At 42.5% G+C, this 17,487-nt stretch overlaps 1 protein-coding gene across 1 annotated transcript in view; it reads left to right on the forward strand.

Moving 5' to 3' along the window:
* Positions 1-17,487, forward strand: part of RGS6 (regulator of G protein signaling 6) — a 492,500-nt gene that overhangs the window by 395,856 nt on the left and 79,157 nt on the right. The window contains exons 13-14 of the mRNA XM_050953554.1: positions 9,960-10,070; positions 12,686-12,811. Of these exons, the coding sequence (XP_050809511.1) occupies positions 9,960-10,070; positions 12,686-12,811 (237 nt within the window). The remainder of the gene's footprint in view (positions 1-9,959; positions 10,071-12,685; positions 12,812-17,487) is intronic.

Below are 17,487 nucleotides of genomic sequence, written 5' to 3' on the forward strand. Positions count from 1 at the left end.
GTACACTGTAATGTAAATAAAATATTTGTACTCCAGTCAATTTATTTTATTATTATATGGTAAAAATGAGACCGTAAGCAATTTTTCAATAATAGTGTGCTATGACCCTTTAGTATTTTTAATGTCTGATTTTGTAAGCAAGTAGCTTAAGTGAGGTGAAACTTGGGGGTATGCAAGACAAACCAGACTCCTGAAAGGGGTACAGGAGTTTGGAAAGGTTGAGAGGCACCGTTTTAAGGCATTAGCGTCACACAGGTGCAAATGATGGTACAATTTCTCCTGTGGAATCTTTATTGCTGGTGATGAAACATGAGCCAGAAAAGAACCTTCTTGAATTGATCATCCCAGTGTGAGTCTGCAGGGCTGGCAGTTAGAGAACAGCAGCTTTGACCTGGTCTACACTACGCATTTATACCAATTTTAGCAGCGTTAAACCGATTTAACACTGCACCCGTCACCACAACAAGGCCCTTTATATCACAAAGGAACAAGAAACTGCCCCAGTACTGCTCCAGAGAAGCTTTGGGTTGTGGTTCGAAAGGCAATGCCCTGATACTACCTTAGATGGAACATCTCAGATATGCCTTCCCTCCCATCCCAATAATACCACAAGTCCCGCGAAAGATCAGTCACAACAGTACTTTGGGTCATCCTCATCATGGCCTGGTCTACACTAAGCGTTTATACCAATTTTAGCAGCATTAAACCAATTTAACACTGCACCCATCCACACAATGAGGCCCTTTATATCGATATAAAGGGCTCTTTAAATTGGTTTCCGTACTCCTCCCCAACTAGAGGAATAGTGCTGAAATCGGTATTACCATATCGGATTAGGGTTAGTGTGGCCGCAAATCGACGGTATTGGCCTCCGGGCGGTATCCCACAATGCACCACTGTCACCACTCTGGAAAGCAATCTGAACTCGGATGCACAGGCCAGGTAGACAGGAAAAGCCCCGCGAACTTTTGAATTGCATTTCCTGTTTGCCCAGCGTGGAGCTCTGATCAGCACAGGTGGCGATGCAGTCCCAAATCCAAAAAGAGCTCCAGCATGGACCGTACGGGAGATACTGGATCTGATCGCTGTATGGGGAGACAAATCTGTTCTATCAGAGCTCTGTTACAGAAGACGAAATGCCAAAGCATTTGAAAAAAATCTCCAGGCTATAATACAGAGTCCACAGCACAGTGCTGTGTGACAAGCGTAATGGAAAGCCAAAGAATCAAATGGATGCTCGTGGAGGAAGGGAGGGGGGACTGAGGACTCCAGCTATCCCACAGTCCCCGCAGTCTCCGAAAAGCATTTGCATTCTTGGCTGAGCTCCCAATGCCTGTAGGGTCAGATACATTGTCCGGGGTGGTTCAGGGTATATCTCATCAATTTACTCCCCATCCCCCCCCGTGAAAGAAAAGGGGAAAAAAATCATTTCTTGACTTTTTTCAATGTCACCGTATGTCTGCTGCATGGTGCTGGTAGACGCGGTGCTGGGGCACTGAACAGCAGCATCCTCTCCCCTCCCTTCCCCAGTGGCAGACGGTACAGTGCAGTAGGACTGGCAGCCGTCCTCGTCATCATCCCGAGAGTGCTCCTGGCTGGCCTCAGGTGAGGTCGGCCGGGGGTGCCTGGGTAAAAATAGGAATGACTCCCGGTTATTCCCGGCAGATGGTACAGAACGGCTGGTAACCATCCTCATCATAGCAACTGGAGGCTGAACTCCATCAGCCCCCCCTTTCATGTCTAAAGAAAAGATTCTGTACTGCCTGGACTGTCATAGCAGCAGGATGCTGGGTTCCTCTCTCCCCGCCCCACCATTTAATGTCCTGCCTGGACTGTCATAGCAGCTGGAGGCTGCCTCCCCCTCATTTTATCTCACTAAAAAGTCAGTGTTTCTTATTCCTGCATTCTTTATTACTTCATCACACAAATGGGGGGACCCTGCAACGGTAGCCCAGAAGAGTTGGGGGAGGAGGGAAGCAACGGGTGGTGCAGCTCATCATTTCTGTGAGATCTGACATGAAGCGGCTGTGCTCTCTAGTACACTGGTTCTCTAATACACTTGCCCCATATTCTGGGCAGGACTGACTCTATTTTTAGATACAACATAAAGGAGGGAATGACCGGGGGTCATTGCATTCTTGGCTGAGCTCCCAATGCCTGTAGGGTCAGATACATTGTCCGGGGTGGTTCAGGGTATATCTCATCAATTTACTCCCCATCCCCCCCCCGTGAAAGAAAAGGGGAAAAAAATCATTTCTTGACTTTTTTCAATGTCACCGTATGTCTGCTGCATGGTGCTGCCATGCAGCAGACATACGGTGACATTGAAAAAAGTCAAGAAATGATTTTTTTCCCCTTTTCTTTCACGGGGGGGGGATGGGGAGTAAAACGACTGATAACCATCATCTCATCGCCAATTTACAATGGCACAGCAGACGGTACAGAAAAACTGGTAACCATCTCTGCTACCTTGCAAAGGCAAATGAATGCTGCTGTGTAGCGCTGCAGTACCGCCTCTGTCAGCGGCATCCAGTACACATACGGTGACAGTGACAAAAGGCAAAACGGGCTCCATGGTTGCCATGCTATGGCGTCTGCCAGGGCAATCCAGGGAAAAAGGGCACGAAATGATTGTCTGCCGTTGCTTTCACGGAGGAAGGATTGAGTGATGACGTTTACCCAGAATCACCCGCGACACTGTTTTTGCACCATCATGCATTGGGATCTCAACCCAGAATTCCAATGGGTGGGGGTGACTGCGGGAACTATGGGGTAGCTACGGGATAGCTACCCACAGTGCAACGCTCCAGAAATCAACGCTAGCCTCGGTACATGGATGCACACCACCGAATTATTGTGCTTTGTGTAGCCGCGTGCACACGACTTTATACAATCTATTTTACAAAACCAGTTTCTGTAAAATCGGAATAATCCTGTGTGTAGACGTACCCTTAGTTACTTGTAAACTGAGAACATTTGCAATGGAAGTTTTGATACAAATAGGGATCCCCATAATGCTATGTAGAGTTGTTTTGCAGAGCAGAACTGTACTTTAATCTAAAGCATCGGAACAATGATGATTATATTTTTTGCAGTACCTGGTGAAGGCTGGTCCTTTATAGAAAAATAATTAAATAATTGAGAAATATTGGGAATTTGCCATGTTTAAAAAAATTTAAAAGACATTACCTTGCAAAGTGCTATGCTTCACAGAATCAGCTCCTGCCTTCAACATATTTATACTGAATTAGGCAAATTAAGAACCCACATGCTTGAAAGTAAATCCCCTGTTGGGTCATCAAAACTAACCAGTTAAATGGCAGTGTAACTAATTAAAAAGAAAATGTTCAAATGTTTCATAGGACCTTGCACAAATGTAATGAAATTTTGCTGTATTGAAAATGATCACATCCATATTTACACTCTAGGCTTTTTTAATCCATTCTTCCCGTTGGCAGTTAGCAGCTGAATTTTGTGTTTTATAGTAAAGGTCATTTGCATAGATTTTACCATAAGGATGTTGATATCATGAGGCAGTAAAAATCTCCATACAGGTAATTTGTAGACAAACAAATTTATCTTTTTTTTTATAGTTTTTCAGGAATTGTATTAATTCTGAAGGATAAAATCAGTAGAACTCATTAATTTATTAACAGTGAGCATACATGTTCCTCAAGTAGAGCTGAACTGTCATTATTAATAGTAGTATTTATTAATGCCAAGATTTTCAAAGGTAAATAGTTATTTCAACTGGAGCTAGGAAGGAAATCGTTTCCTGTCCCATGAGAATTTTAGAGATTTCAAGACGTTTTCCCATCCAAAATTGGGACAACAAGTCAAAATCTCAAACTTGTTTACAAACGGATAATCTGGAGAAAAAAGTTTTGTTTCAATAATTTCAAAACGCTCTGTTTTTATTTCAACAATTAAAAAACAGGAACAAAAACCTTCTTTAACTAAACTAACTAAACTAAACTAATTTAACTAAAGTTTCAAAATAAAAAGTTTTTTCAAACCAAAAAAAAACCTTTAGTTTCAAAAATATTCTTGTCCTATTAATTTGGCGTATGCAGTCCAGTCAGGCCAAGCCAGAGTGTTCTTATCAACAATGTTTAAGGCACGGAGACCTCCAGGAAGTAAAGGTCATTGTGCTTGTCCTTAAGTGTACAGTCTCAGGTCTATCCTGCCCCCTCTGAAGTCAGTAGGTGTTGTACTATTTACCATAGGTAACTGTAAGACATAAGGAAAACAGATACAGTAGAACCTCAGAGTTACAAACACCTCGGGAATGGAGACTGTAATTCTAAACAAAACATTATGGTGGATCTTTCAAAAGTTTACAACTGAACATTCACTTAATACAGCTTTGAAACTTTACTATGCAGAAGAAAAATGCTGCTTTCCCTTTTTTATTAGTTTACATTTAACACAGCACTGTACTGAATTTGCTATTTTTAGTTTTTTTTAATCTCTGCTGCTTCCTGATTGTATACTTCCGGTTCCAAAGGAGTTGTGTGTTGACTGGTCAGTTTGTAACTCTGGTGTTCAGAACTCTGAGGTTCTACTGTAGCAGACATTGGCAGGCAGGGGGAAGGACAAGAGTTCCAGCAATAAAACCCAGAGGTTACTTTGGTACGTTATTATAGGGTTACACGTTCCTTTTACAGTCAAATCTTGAAATTTGTTCTGGGGTTTAGAGGCATAGTGAACTGGCCAGGAAGAGAATCCCAGACATGGGGAACTGCACTAAATGAGGTGCAAAGACCAGAGCAGGAGATAATAAATGGGGTGATGAGTTGCATGGCTGGACAGAGGAGAGGGCAATTGAGAAGGAATGAGCTGATGTGAACAATTATCTGAAACAAGGAATGTTGTGTCTCGAGTCAGCATGTAAAATGCTGAACACACAAGGACCAGTTCTGTTGAGTAAGAAGGTGCCATTATTGCAGTCACTGTCAGAGTAAGTCCACACTTTAAGAGATTAATTCAGCTGACAGTGTGGCAGTTTAGCATGCTACAGCACAACGGAGACTTTCTTCCTGTGCTCTCCATTAGACAGCCGAATAATGACAGCAGCACCCTATGCAATACCAACTGGCATTTTTTCAGTTCAGTATAAAGGCATTTCAGGACACTCCCTAGAGAACTCCGAGGTGGAGGTGGGGATGGGGGAAAGGGAAACAAGTTGGAGTGTTAGCAAGACATAATACAGTCCAGCCACTCAACCTGCGTGTGCCTTGTGATCTAACTCCCACAGGAAATACCCACCTCGCAGAGTCCTAGAGCCTGAGCTCCAGCCCGTGCCCAAACATTTATATCACAATTAAACAGCCCCTTAGTCCGAGCCAGCTGGCACGGACCAATCAGGGGTGTTTAATTGCAGTGTAGACATACCCTGAATCTCCTATGCAGCTGTGTTTCTCATTTGCAGCTAAATCATGAAATGAGCTCATCACTGGTGGTTCAATCCTGCATGATACTGAGCACTCCTGCAAGATGTTGAGCATCCTCAACTCTAATTGAAGCCAGTGGAAGTTAAGGCCAATCAGCACCATCCAGGATCCAGTGCCAGCTGAGCAGCAGCAATTTCCTTTGAAGTCAGTACTACTACTAACACCTAGCTCTTACCTAGTTCTTTGCATCAGATCTCAAAGTGCTCTACAAAGGAGGTCAGTATCAATATCCCCATTGACAGATGAGGAAATTGGGGCTCCTGAAGGTGAAGTGAGCTGTCCATGGTCACCCAGCAGGCCAGTGGCAGAGCCGGGAATAGTATCCATGTCTACTGAGTCCAGTGCTCTAGCCACTAGGCTGAACTGCCTCCCAATGTGTGTTACAGCTGCTCAGAACCACTAAGAAGTTAGCGTCTGATGTATAAACAGATTCCATATCAGGTGCTGGATAGAGTGAGGCAGGATATGCTTTTACTGTTCTGCAATTTTTTTTGAGATTTTGACAAATTTTCCTATCCCAAACTGGGACTGTGATGAGGTTCACTCACCACTGTGGCGCCTCCTGTCAGCTGTCATGGGAATTAGGTCTGCTCAGCAGGGTGCCCTCCTCTAGTGGTGCCCCACCACCATCATTTTTGTTCCAGGACTCACACCACTCCCGGGACATCCTCTTCAGTGACACTGCCCTCCAGCTGTGCCATACTCTGTATTCCCCCCTTCTGCAGGACCTGCAGTCTCTGTCCAGCCACACCCTTGGTGGCAACTGCAGTTCATTATCCCAGGGCTTCTTCCCATACAGCTCCAGAACCCTCTTCTGCCTTTACCTCAGCCTGCAGGCCCTAACAGCCAACCAGGAGCTCTCTCTAGCTCCCCTGGCCCCTGCTTGCAGCACTGCTCTGTCCCAGGTGCTGGGGGTCCTTCCTGCTGCTAGGAGACTGGTCATCTCCCCTCAAGCTCCAGACAGCTATTGAATCTGCTCTGCATCACAGCCCTTCTTATATGAGCCTGCCAGCCTACAGAGCAGTCTGCCTCACCTCAGTTCCTGAAAAATCATGGAGCAGTCCTCAAGGAATCCATTTTGAAGCACTTGGAGGAGAGGAAGGTGATCAGAAACAATCAACATGGATTCACCAAGCACAGGTCATGCCTGAACAACCTGGCTGCCTTCTATGATGAGATAACTGGCTCTTTGGATATGGGGAAAGTGGTGGATATGATGTACCTTGACTTTAGCAACACTTTTGATACAATATCCCACGGTATTTTTGCCAGCAACTTAAAGAAGTATGGATTGGATGAATGGACTATAAAGTGGATAGAAAGCCAGCTAGAACAATGGCTCAGTGTCTAGTTGGCAGCTGGTATCAAGTGGAGTGCCCCAGGGGTTAGTCCTGGGGCTAGTTTTCTTCAACAACTTCATTAATGATTTGGATGATGAGATGGATTGCGCCTTCAGCAAGTTTGTGGAAGACACTATGCTGGGGGGAGAGGTAGATACACTGGATGATAGGGATAGGGTCCAGAGTCACCTAGACAAATTGGAGGATTGGGCCAAAAGAAATCTGATGAGGTTCAATAAGGACAAGTGCAGAGTCCTACACTTAGGACAGAAGAAAGCCAGCCAGTCCCCAGCCTGTAGCAGTGCATCGGAAAGTGGCAGTTCTGCAGAAAAGGACCTGGAGGTTACAGTGGATGACAAGCTGGATATGAGTCAACAGTGTGCCCTTGTTGCCAAGAAGGCTAATGTCATATGGCATAAGTAACTGGCTTAATCTGCAGCAGGATGGATATATACGTTAGACGTTGGAAAAACTCTCACTGTAAGGATAGCTAAATACTGGAATAGGTTACCAAGGGAAGTTATGGAATTGCCATCATTGGAGGTTTTTAAGAACAGATTAGACAAATACTTGTCAGAGATGGTCTAGGCATACATGATCCTGCCTCAGTCCAGAGGGAAGCACTAGTTGACCACTCTAGGTCCCTTCTGGCCCTAGGTTTCCATGATTCTATGTTGATCCAGCCACCACAGCAATTCCTGAGGGAGCAAACATTGCTCTGTTGCTGTATGTGCCAGAAATACTCAGTAGCAAGAGTTCTCTTTCCTTCCTCCACATCCTTTTTCTCCATTTGACTTGCATACCCAGGGGTGGCTCAGGCACCAGCACACCAAGCGTGTGCCTGGGGTGGCAAGCTGCGGGGGGCAGCCTGCCAGTTGCCATGAGGGAGGCAGTCAGGCTGCCTTCGTTGGCATGCCTGCAGGAGGTCCGCTGGTCCCGCGGTTTCGGTGGCAATTCGGCATTGGGTACACCGAAGGCGCGGGACTGGTGGACCTCCCTCAGGCATGCCACTGAAAGCCACCTGACTGCCATGCTTGGGGCAGCAAAATACATACAGCCGCCCCTGTGCGCACCGCTGCTGGCTTTAGGATTTGGGTACCTTGAGTAAAGTTACTGTCTCAAATTCCACCCACTCCTTTCCACAACATTCGAGCTTTTCTTGTTCGCATTCTGACATTGCATGATTGTGTATTGATACAACACCATCCTGTAGCACCATTCCATTGTAATGACTCCTGAAGTAAATCTGGGCCTCTTCAAATGAACGGCAACTCATTTCCTGTGACCTGCAACAAAACCATGGAGCAGTATCTTGTAACTTTCAAAATGGGTGTCAACCATGCCAAGGGTGTTGTGGATCCCCTGCATTAATAGTATCCCTGTGAATGTGCATGTAAGAAATGCCTAACACCATTCTTGCATGTCTCAGTGAAGCATAACCACTACATCTTCTACCAGAATTATATTACATCACTTGAAAGGCCAAAAGCTCTAGTTTATATTTCTTTCCCTTAGGATTGCCTTTGCCTATAACTTCCATCTAGACAAGCAATGATCCAGTTGCTGTTGATAGGCTGAATCAGCAAAAGGCACTTAGCCCATCTTGTTTTATTTAATTTTAACTTATTTTTTGCTACGACTTGTGGCGCCTGCAATGCATTCTCATTATTTTATTAGGAGCCATTTAACTTTCACAGCAGAGTGCACCTGATTGATTTTTTGACCTCCTCTCGCATATCCATCTCTGGGATTGTTGCTGCTCTCTGAAATTGGATGCCATTCCCTCCTCCAACCCCTAACCCTCAACAATCGTGAAATGTAATTAATGAAATGAAATAAGACATCTTGGGACTGGATGCCCTGAGGGTCTATTGGAACCTGCTACATTTACAAAAGTGTGTGATTTTAATACCTTCTGACAACAGTTAGGACCAAAAAAAGAGGAGGGGTGGTGAATAGGGTAGGTCAGAGCAACTTTCTGGTTTCTGTAACACAAAGAAAAAAATAAAAAAATATCCCTGACTATTCAGTGTCTGGGCTAAATGAATTTCCTTTAGCTATGCTCATCTTCATGTTGTGGATTTCCCCTCCTCCCCCACTGCAAATATTTGATTGATCAAGTTCTACTCACAAACATGTTCCCACAAGAGGAATTCCCAAGTTGTTTCTGCAGGTATTTGTGGAAGCCACTTTTTAAATCCGCAACCCCAGTTATATACCCAGCAAGTACTTTCACACTCATTCAATCAAGGAATAGAAACTATAATATGTGCCTTATCTAACCAGTCACAAGTAAGCAACATGGCATATATATAAAATATATGCAATAAAAACAAAATACTCAACAAAATATTAATCACATCATTTCAGGTAATACTTGGGGGAATTGCAATCTGCTGGTCGATATTCTATGAGAAGAAAAAGGAATATAATTAGCTGAATAACTTATTGTGAATTATTTACTCAGCTCTAGTATAAACACAGCTCAAAAACTTCCTTGCTCAAGAGCACACATGATGCTTGCAAATTAATTTATGGAGCTTTACCAACATGTACACAATTTTTTTTATTTTTTGAAACTTAGATTGTTAAAAGATACAACTATTATTGATTGTATTGCAGTAGCATCTAGAGGTTGCAGCTCCATTGTGCTAGACACTGCACAAACATGGCTAAAAGGTAGCTCATGCCGTGAAGAGCTTACAGTCAAGCTCTGATCCTGAAAAAGTCTATTCCCCCGCCCCCCGTGTGTACACAACGAGCATAACGTTAATCATGTGCAGAAGTCTTTGCAGGATTGAGGCCTAGGTACAAGACGAGACAACAAGGGGATACAACTGACTTGGGCGCACACAGTAATGACGTGATCACTGTGAAAAGCCCTGGCCGTAGCACACCAGCTGCCTAACCATCATTGGGTTTTTCTATACGCACCATAGCAGACATGAGTTTTAAGGAGGACAATGCAGTGGCTTTGTGAAGTTTTTTGGAGAGCAACTTCCATGTGTAAGAGGTGTCATGGGGCAAAGCATCAAGGTACTTGTTGGAAAATATGACCAATATGTAAAACTAAAAAGAAAATTGTTGAAGAATTGTAGTTTGCCAATTCACATGTAAACATGTAGGTCACAGCTGTTCTTTTCTTTTCTTTTTTCCCCTGTCCTAGTTTAATAACTTACTCAGACCAATACGTTGAATATGATCCATTTATAACTCCTGCTGAACCTTCCAATCCCTGGATAAGTGATGATGCTACTTTATGGGACATAGAAATGAGGTAAGAAATTGAAATTCCATGGAAACTATTTGTAACCTTAAAGCAATCCTTTCATTTTATTTTTATTGCGCTCCCCATATAGACAGTAGATTGTATACGCGGGTACGTTCAGAAGCGACACCTGCTTGCAAGAAAGAAGGGCTCATGCTATTTTTTAGTTTTCATAAGTTATATTAAATGGCCACAGAGAGATTTGAGTCTTTCTTGTTTGTTTTGCTCTTCTATGGCATATAATAAATGCCCGAAAAGGTAAAGGAAAGAATGTAGTGGTGATTCTCCACTGCCGAGACCTTGTGTGGTTATTTTATTTACACTCTTGAAAAATGGATGTGCAGTTTTGCTAAACCAGAATGGTCATGTTGTGTACCCACTTTGCACAGGTCTGAATGACTACACAAGATGTAAGGCAGAATTAAGTTTAAACTCAGTGTCCTTATTTACTCGGATCACAATGACAGTAGCACTTGGGATTAGAATCATCATGCCTGAGCACATGTCTAGCAGTTGGAAGAGCAGCTCTGAGTGCAGCCTCAGCATACTTGGGTCCTGGCTCCCCAGCTCATTCACATACACCCATTGGTCACATTGCTAGACCTCAGTTCAGGCACCATGGTGATTAGGCAGTGTCCACTTCTCCAAATCCTTTGCTCTTACTGTGTGAATGTTTAGTTGGCATTCATACTTAGGAACAAATATGACCTGGGTGTGATATTAAAATAGTCAAATATTTCAAAGGGGAGCTACAAATTCGCTTCAGTTCTCATGCCTGACTATGAGATAGAAACCTAAGGTAAAATCTGCTCTTTGGAACTTGGAGGTAAAAAAACTCAAAATCAAAATACTGGGTCTGCCTCTGGAGGGACAGTCCATGCTGAATCATCATCTCCAGGCACATGGTTGCCTGTGGAGAGTACCAGATTCAGCAGCCAGACATCAAATCCTGTCCTAAAAGAAATCCAAGAACAGAGCAAATGGATTTTTGTGTTTCCCTCAGTTGTGAAAGGTACCTCCCTACTTTCACTCCATCGCACACTGGAATCTGTGATCCATTTCTTAATCCCTACTTCCCTTATCTTTTATTTTGTGATACCCTGGACTTATTTTTAATCTATTTCACTTTTGGTTATTGCTTCCCCTGCAAGACCCTGATGCAATTTTAATCTCTTTAAAAGTTTTATATGGACTAAACAGCCATAACTGCAGCAAAATGCCCCTCTGATATTAACAGAGTGCTGGTACCCTGATATCTGAAGCTATATTATTACTGTATCTTCCCAAGTGGTCAGCATGGTGTCTCCTGAAAGCCTTTTGTGCTCCTGAGAATTATGATTTAAACCTGATGTCAGGGCTGCATATGAGTGTAAAGAAATGCCTCGCCGCCTCTAGGGTCTCAGGTCAAGTTAATGGAGATGATTCTTCTGGTGATGAAAATGAGAAGATGATACTGCTGGGAGATGGGAGAACAATAGCTTGATAGGTCCATTTTATTCTCTACTCCAAGAGCATTAGCTGCTTCTGCATCTAGTTGCAACTTGTTTAAATAATTTTGAAAACTCAGGCTCCCAGCCACCTCCTTTTCAGGAAAATGAAACTATTCACACCCCATTTCAAACCCACCATGTGTTGGCAAAGGCCTACCCATTTTAATTTATACAGCTACTGTGACCCTGCAGCTAGTCCTTCCTGTAACCCCACACTTCGGGAAATGCAACTGTAAAGTAATTCAGTTTTGGATACAGCTTGGGCTGTCAAGTGGAGGTCATATCAAATCCTGGTTCACTCCATGCCCTAATACAATGTCAAGACTTTAAAAGACTCCATCCCCCCAATGACATTTATTTTATCTTGGTTTAATCTTTACACCAAAGGAAAATTAAAAGCAGGCACACTAATTGAAACTCCTGCATTCTGGCCCCCTTTGTCCTTTTAGCAGGGACCTATTGTCTATTAGAGTCTCTGATTTTAGGAATTTTTCATGACCAGGCCTCATCTCTAATCTGTGAAACAGAAGAGCATGTCGCTCACTAGGCATTGCTCTTGTCTTAAGGAGATTGAGATTTTAGTACTACTAGTATGAGCAACCATGCTGTATTTTAATGGATGTGTCTTATTTGGTACCTAATATCATGTCAACCTTAATCAGAGACTCCTCAAACGTTTTCATAGTGTGGGCCACATTTTAATGCATTGCTGTTCTTCTGGAAACCTCTCTTCTAATTTGCAATAGCAGACACCACCTCTTCCCATTTACAAATATACCATATCCCTGATGTAACTCTAGAAATTACTGCCGTGGAACAGTAATATTAAGGAAATATTTAGGACAGGATTTTCAAAGGTGACTAGTGATTTTGTGTGCTTTCATTTTTGGATGTGCAACTTAAGACCCCTTAAAAAGGCCTGATTTTCAGAGGGGTGGGTGCCTTAGTCTTCAGTTCTTCTTTTCATATGGTGCATGATGGCTTCCATTTGTGTGAGTTACAAGAGAAGCCTCACCCTTTGGTTTATCATCCTTTTTCCCTTTGATGTTGAATAGAGTCAATTGCCATTCAGCCTTTCTGGACCACAGATGGACATGCATTTACTCTTACCTTTCCTCTCCCTCACCTTGACAGCAAAGAGCCCGGCCAACAACGTGTGAAAAGATGGGGTTTCTCTATAGATGAGGTGCTGAAGGATCCAGTGGGGCGAGATCTGTTCCTTCGTTTTCTGGAGTCCGAATTCAGTTCAGAAAACCTCAGGTAAAACCCCTCCACTTGAGCTGTATGCACAGGTTCATACTCATGTACTGGGCCAAATCCTGAAATCCTTACTCAGGCAAAACTGCTCATTGAAGTCATAGGAGTAAAGACTGAATGAGAGTTATAGGATTTGGCCTACAGCATATGCACTGTAAATTTTACATAAGTTTATACGTGTGGTGCGTTTAAGAAAAGATGTAGATAATCATGACCGAAGCCACCTTTGCCACAGGTCTGTCAGTGTGTCAATAATAAATCTGCAGCTTGCAAAGGTTGAACTTTGTGATGAATCAGAACATACATATGGGTTCATATACAATAAGTAGTGCAGGGGTTCTACGGAAGAAGTAGTATGTGATGATGTAATTAGAGAACATCATAATGCATCCAGAAAAGGGGGTCAAATTAAGGTTGCATAGTGGTGTAAGGCAGTGATATTGTGTCCTGATTTGTCATCATTTCTGATGAAGTTCAGGATCAAATTCATCATGCTTTGTGCCTACAGCGAGCACTTCAAGTTAAACTGACTTTGGTTTGCCACATGTGGAATTGTGGCATCACCAAATGAATGCAGCAGGGAAGAGAAAACTAGGGCAGTTAGAAAGGGGAGAGTCCACCTTATACATATCTGCAATCAGAGGAATGGACGGGCTGAAAAGGGACATCATAGTTTAGTGTGATTTTAGCAAAACAAATTTCTAAACTTTCCTTAATTTAAATAGATTAAGTAATTCATAGAACATGAAATGTGATGTGACAAACTCCCCACAGTGCACTATCAGTCAATAATTTTCATAAAGAATAGCAGAAACAAAAGCTATTCTTTAACAAGAGTCTAACTATACAATTGTCAACAACTTTTAATCTCATTAAAGAGCTTCCCAATGGTATACATGATGGAAACACAATCCATGGGAAGGATGCAGTCCAAAAACTAATTTAAAGAATTGTTTATGTTCTGTGTAATATATCTAATACAGAGCCAAGTCATGCAGTCCTTGAATATGCAAAATCACCATAAAGTGCCCTACAGTAACTTCTTTATAGTTAACACCAGTGCGTAATCGGAAATGTAAGCCACAAAAAATAAGGTATGTAAAAATGGCTTTTAGAGACTAAAAGTCAGGAAATTAAAGCTGAAATTCCCTCAGTCAGGTGCTACAGAAAGTGGGTGCTGACCTCATTTACCAGATGAAGGGAAATACCTTAGCACAGGAGGGTAATGGTAATAGTTGCAGTGAGACTACAGCTTCATCTGAAGATTAAAGACGACTTCCAATTCCCGTATGTTTCTATGGCTTAATTTTGTGTTTCTAAAGCTTTTAGAAATGAGTATTGAATGCTGCAGATCCTATGGAGCCCAGTAAAAATAGACAGACATGTACATTCCAAATTACATCATCACAGGGGCTAGCAAATGTTTCTCTTGTTGGCAATCTCAGTATAGCGGCCAACAGCTGAGTGGGCACAGAGATTGAATCATCCTTTCTCCCTAAGAAGCAGTCCCTCTAGATGAGAGTTAGAGCACTTTGGCAGGGCAATACTGGGCAGCTTGTATTTCTGCTGCCAGCACAATATCTGTTCTGAGGACATAAAGAGGATTAAATAGGGTCCAATTCTCATCAGATGTAAATTAATGTATTGAAATCAATGGAGCGACTCCACTTCACACCAGCTGAGAATCTGACCCCAGTGTCTTTCACTGGCCCTAAATTTGTGTAATTATTTTAACTTTAAGAATGAAATATGAATGAACTGGGTGGACAATGCAGAATCAGAGCACTGAGTTAGTGCATGAGAAAAGTGAAATTCACTGGAAAATTGATTTAAACTATAGGGAAACTGAGTCAAATGAGAAATTTAAAAGGTAAATGAACAGCGTAAACTGTAAAAAAAAATACAATTTTCATTTTTTGTACTATTAATAATCTAAGAAGTTATTTGTAACACAAGCAAGGCAATATTTTAAAATGGTCTTTAACTTTCCCAAGCCCCTTTAAGTGGCTATTGAATTTCTACATCTTCATTGCACTTCTGTACATTTGTGATCTTGTTCTGGCAATTAATCTGCCATTATGAAACACTGATTAGATCTTTGCCATTTAAATATGGTGCATTCCTCAGATTCCTTCTGTGAAATGCATTCCTGCTTGGACTAATGAAGGGCAGAAGGTTTGCCTCTGGCAGGTGTGCATGCACTCAGCCTACTCCAATGAATCCAGAGGGTATCATAATTAGAAATCAAATTGTTACCTTTCTGTGTCACCGCATGCCTCTATGTATTTTCTGTAACCCTGAGGTAAAGCCTATGTACATGCCAAAGGGAAGGAGGCCTTTCACAAAAACTATCCAAAAACCCAGCAGAGTTAAACAACAGTTTACAGGATAGGCCCTGACCCTACATGGGGATCCGCTAACACAGACCCTTGACTCCAGCGAGACTCCACACAAACACAGGGCTCCATATTAGCGGATCCTTGTGCTGACTCAAGCTTTAGATAATAACTAGCACAAGGACAGAAAAATGAAGACCTATTCACAAGGGAAAATTGAAACAGGTTGGACTGTAGAAGGCTCTTGCATCAACAGTGGTGTGGAATTGTGTGGCGGGGCAGAGGGAAGGCCAGTGCTAGACACGATCAAGCAAAGTTTATACTTGTATTTACTAATGAATGTCTGAGAAGTGGTAGGTAATTTCTTTAGCATGAATGCTTGCTAGAAAATTCCCATCTGCAACCATTCTTTAAAGACCCTGGAACCAACAGATACCAGATGTGTGAAGTGATCACAATGGGGCCGTATTCTTCCACTGAGGCATAAATGCAACTCTCATTAATGTTGATAGGAGTTACATGCACACATCAAGGGGAGAATAAACCCATATGTTACTGAGCGGCCAACTAGACAGATACAAACAGGTGAATATTGGAAAACTCAGAAGTTACTAGTGCCGCAACGAAAAAGGTTTCCTGCAACATGCACTTGGCTGGCTGATTTAGTTCCTTGAAATATTTTTACATTCCATTATTATTATTATAAGTATTATCATAATTCCTTGGAGACCCTGTCATGCACCAGGACCCCATTCTGCTAGATACTATACAAACACAGAATAAAAAGACAATCCCTGCCCCAGACAGCTCACAATCTAAGTATAAGACAACAGATGGATACAGAAAAACTGCTGGGGAGTACCAGGAAACAATGATGGTACTGGTCAGCATGATTGGCAGTGATCTCTGTACACCAGCAGTCTAACCATTGTCCAGTTTTATGTAAGCAAGCCACATAGCCCAGTTAAGGAGAGATTTGAAAGAAGATAAATTAGTTTTCTATATGTTTTCAGAGCCATCCTCGCAAGCATGAAGGGCAACATAGAAAAAAGGACAAGGTGTTTGAATATGTGATAAGTGGGCAATGGAGGCAGGCAACACGGGCTGATTGGAGGTGGGAGTCAGCTATTTTATACTGAATGAGAAATGATATCTAAGGTGGGGATTACTTGTGAAGTTCTGTGACAGTGAAGATAATGAGCTTTTATTTGATGTGATAGAAAAGAGGGAGCCAGTGGAGGGATGCAAAGAGAGGGGTGACATGGTCAAAGTGACAGGCCAGGAAAATGATCTTTGCAGCAGCACTCTGAATGGATATGAGGAGGGGCAAGACTGCATTTTTGTCATAACATTTTTCCCAGATCTGGACCTTAGCGTCCAAAATATGGGTGTTAGCATGAAAACCTCCAAACTTAGTTACCAGCTTGGACCTGGTAAAGCTGCCACCAGCCAGGAATCTATACAGTGCCTGGCGCACTGTGGTCTCCCCAAAACCTTCCTTGGGGGACCCCCAGACTCAGATTCCTTGAATCTCACAACAAAGGGGAATAAACCATTTCCCTTCCCCCCTCCGGGTGTTCCCTCCCTGGGTTCCTGGAGAGATATACAGAAGCAAGCTCCGTGAATCTAAACAGAGGGACTCCACCCTCCCTGTTTCCAGTCCTGGAAACACAAGTACTTCCCCCCTCACCCAGAGGGTATGCAAAGTCAGGTTAGTAAATCTAACACAAAGAGATTTTCCCCCCTGACTTCTTCCTCCCACCAATTCCCTGGTGAGCTGCAGACTCAATTCCCTGGAGTCCCCACTAAAGAAAAAACTCCAAGAAGTCTTAAAAAGAAGGCGTTATATAAAAAAGAAAGAAAAGGACTTAAAAATGGTCTCTCTGTATTAAGGTGACAAATACAGGGTCATTTGCTTAAAAGAAAAAAATGAATAAACACCCTTATTCAAAAAGAATACAATTCAAAACATTCCAGCAACTACACACATGTAAATACAAAAGAAAACAATATAAACCTATTATTGTCTTACTATTCTTGTACTTACAACTTGGAAAAAGAGATTAGAAAGCCAGGAGATAGAAAAATCACTCTCAGAGCCAAGAGGGTCAGACCCAAGACAAAGAACAAAGAACTCACACCCAAAACTTCCCTCCACCCAGATTTGAAAAAGTCTTGTTTCCTGATTGGTCCTCTGGTCAGGTGTTTCAGGTTACTCCTTTCCAGGTGAAAGAGACATTAACCATTAGCTATCTGTTTATGACAATTTTCCAAGCCAAAAAAACAAAGGATGTTGCAGTAATTGAGACACAAGGTGATGAGAACCTGGATGAGAGTTTTAGC

This window comes from Gopherus flavomarginatus, chromosome 5 (genome assembly GCF_025201925.1).
Source record: "Gopherus flavomarginatus isolate rGopFla2 chromosome 5, rGopFla2.mat.asm, whole genome shotgun sequence".
NCBI classification, from domain to species: domain Eukaryota; kingdom Metazoa; phylum Chordata; order Testudines; family Testudinidae; genus Gopherus; species Gopherus flavomarginatus.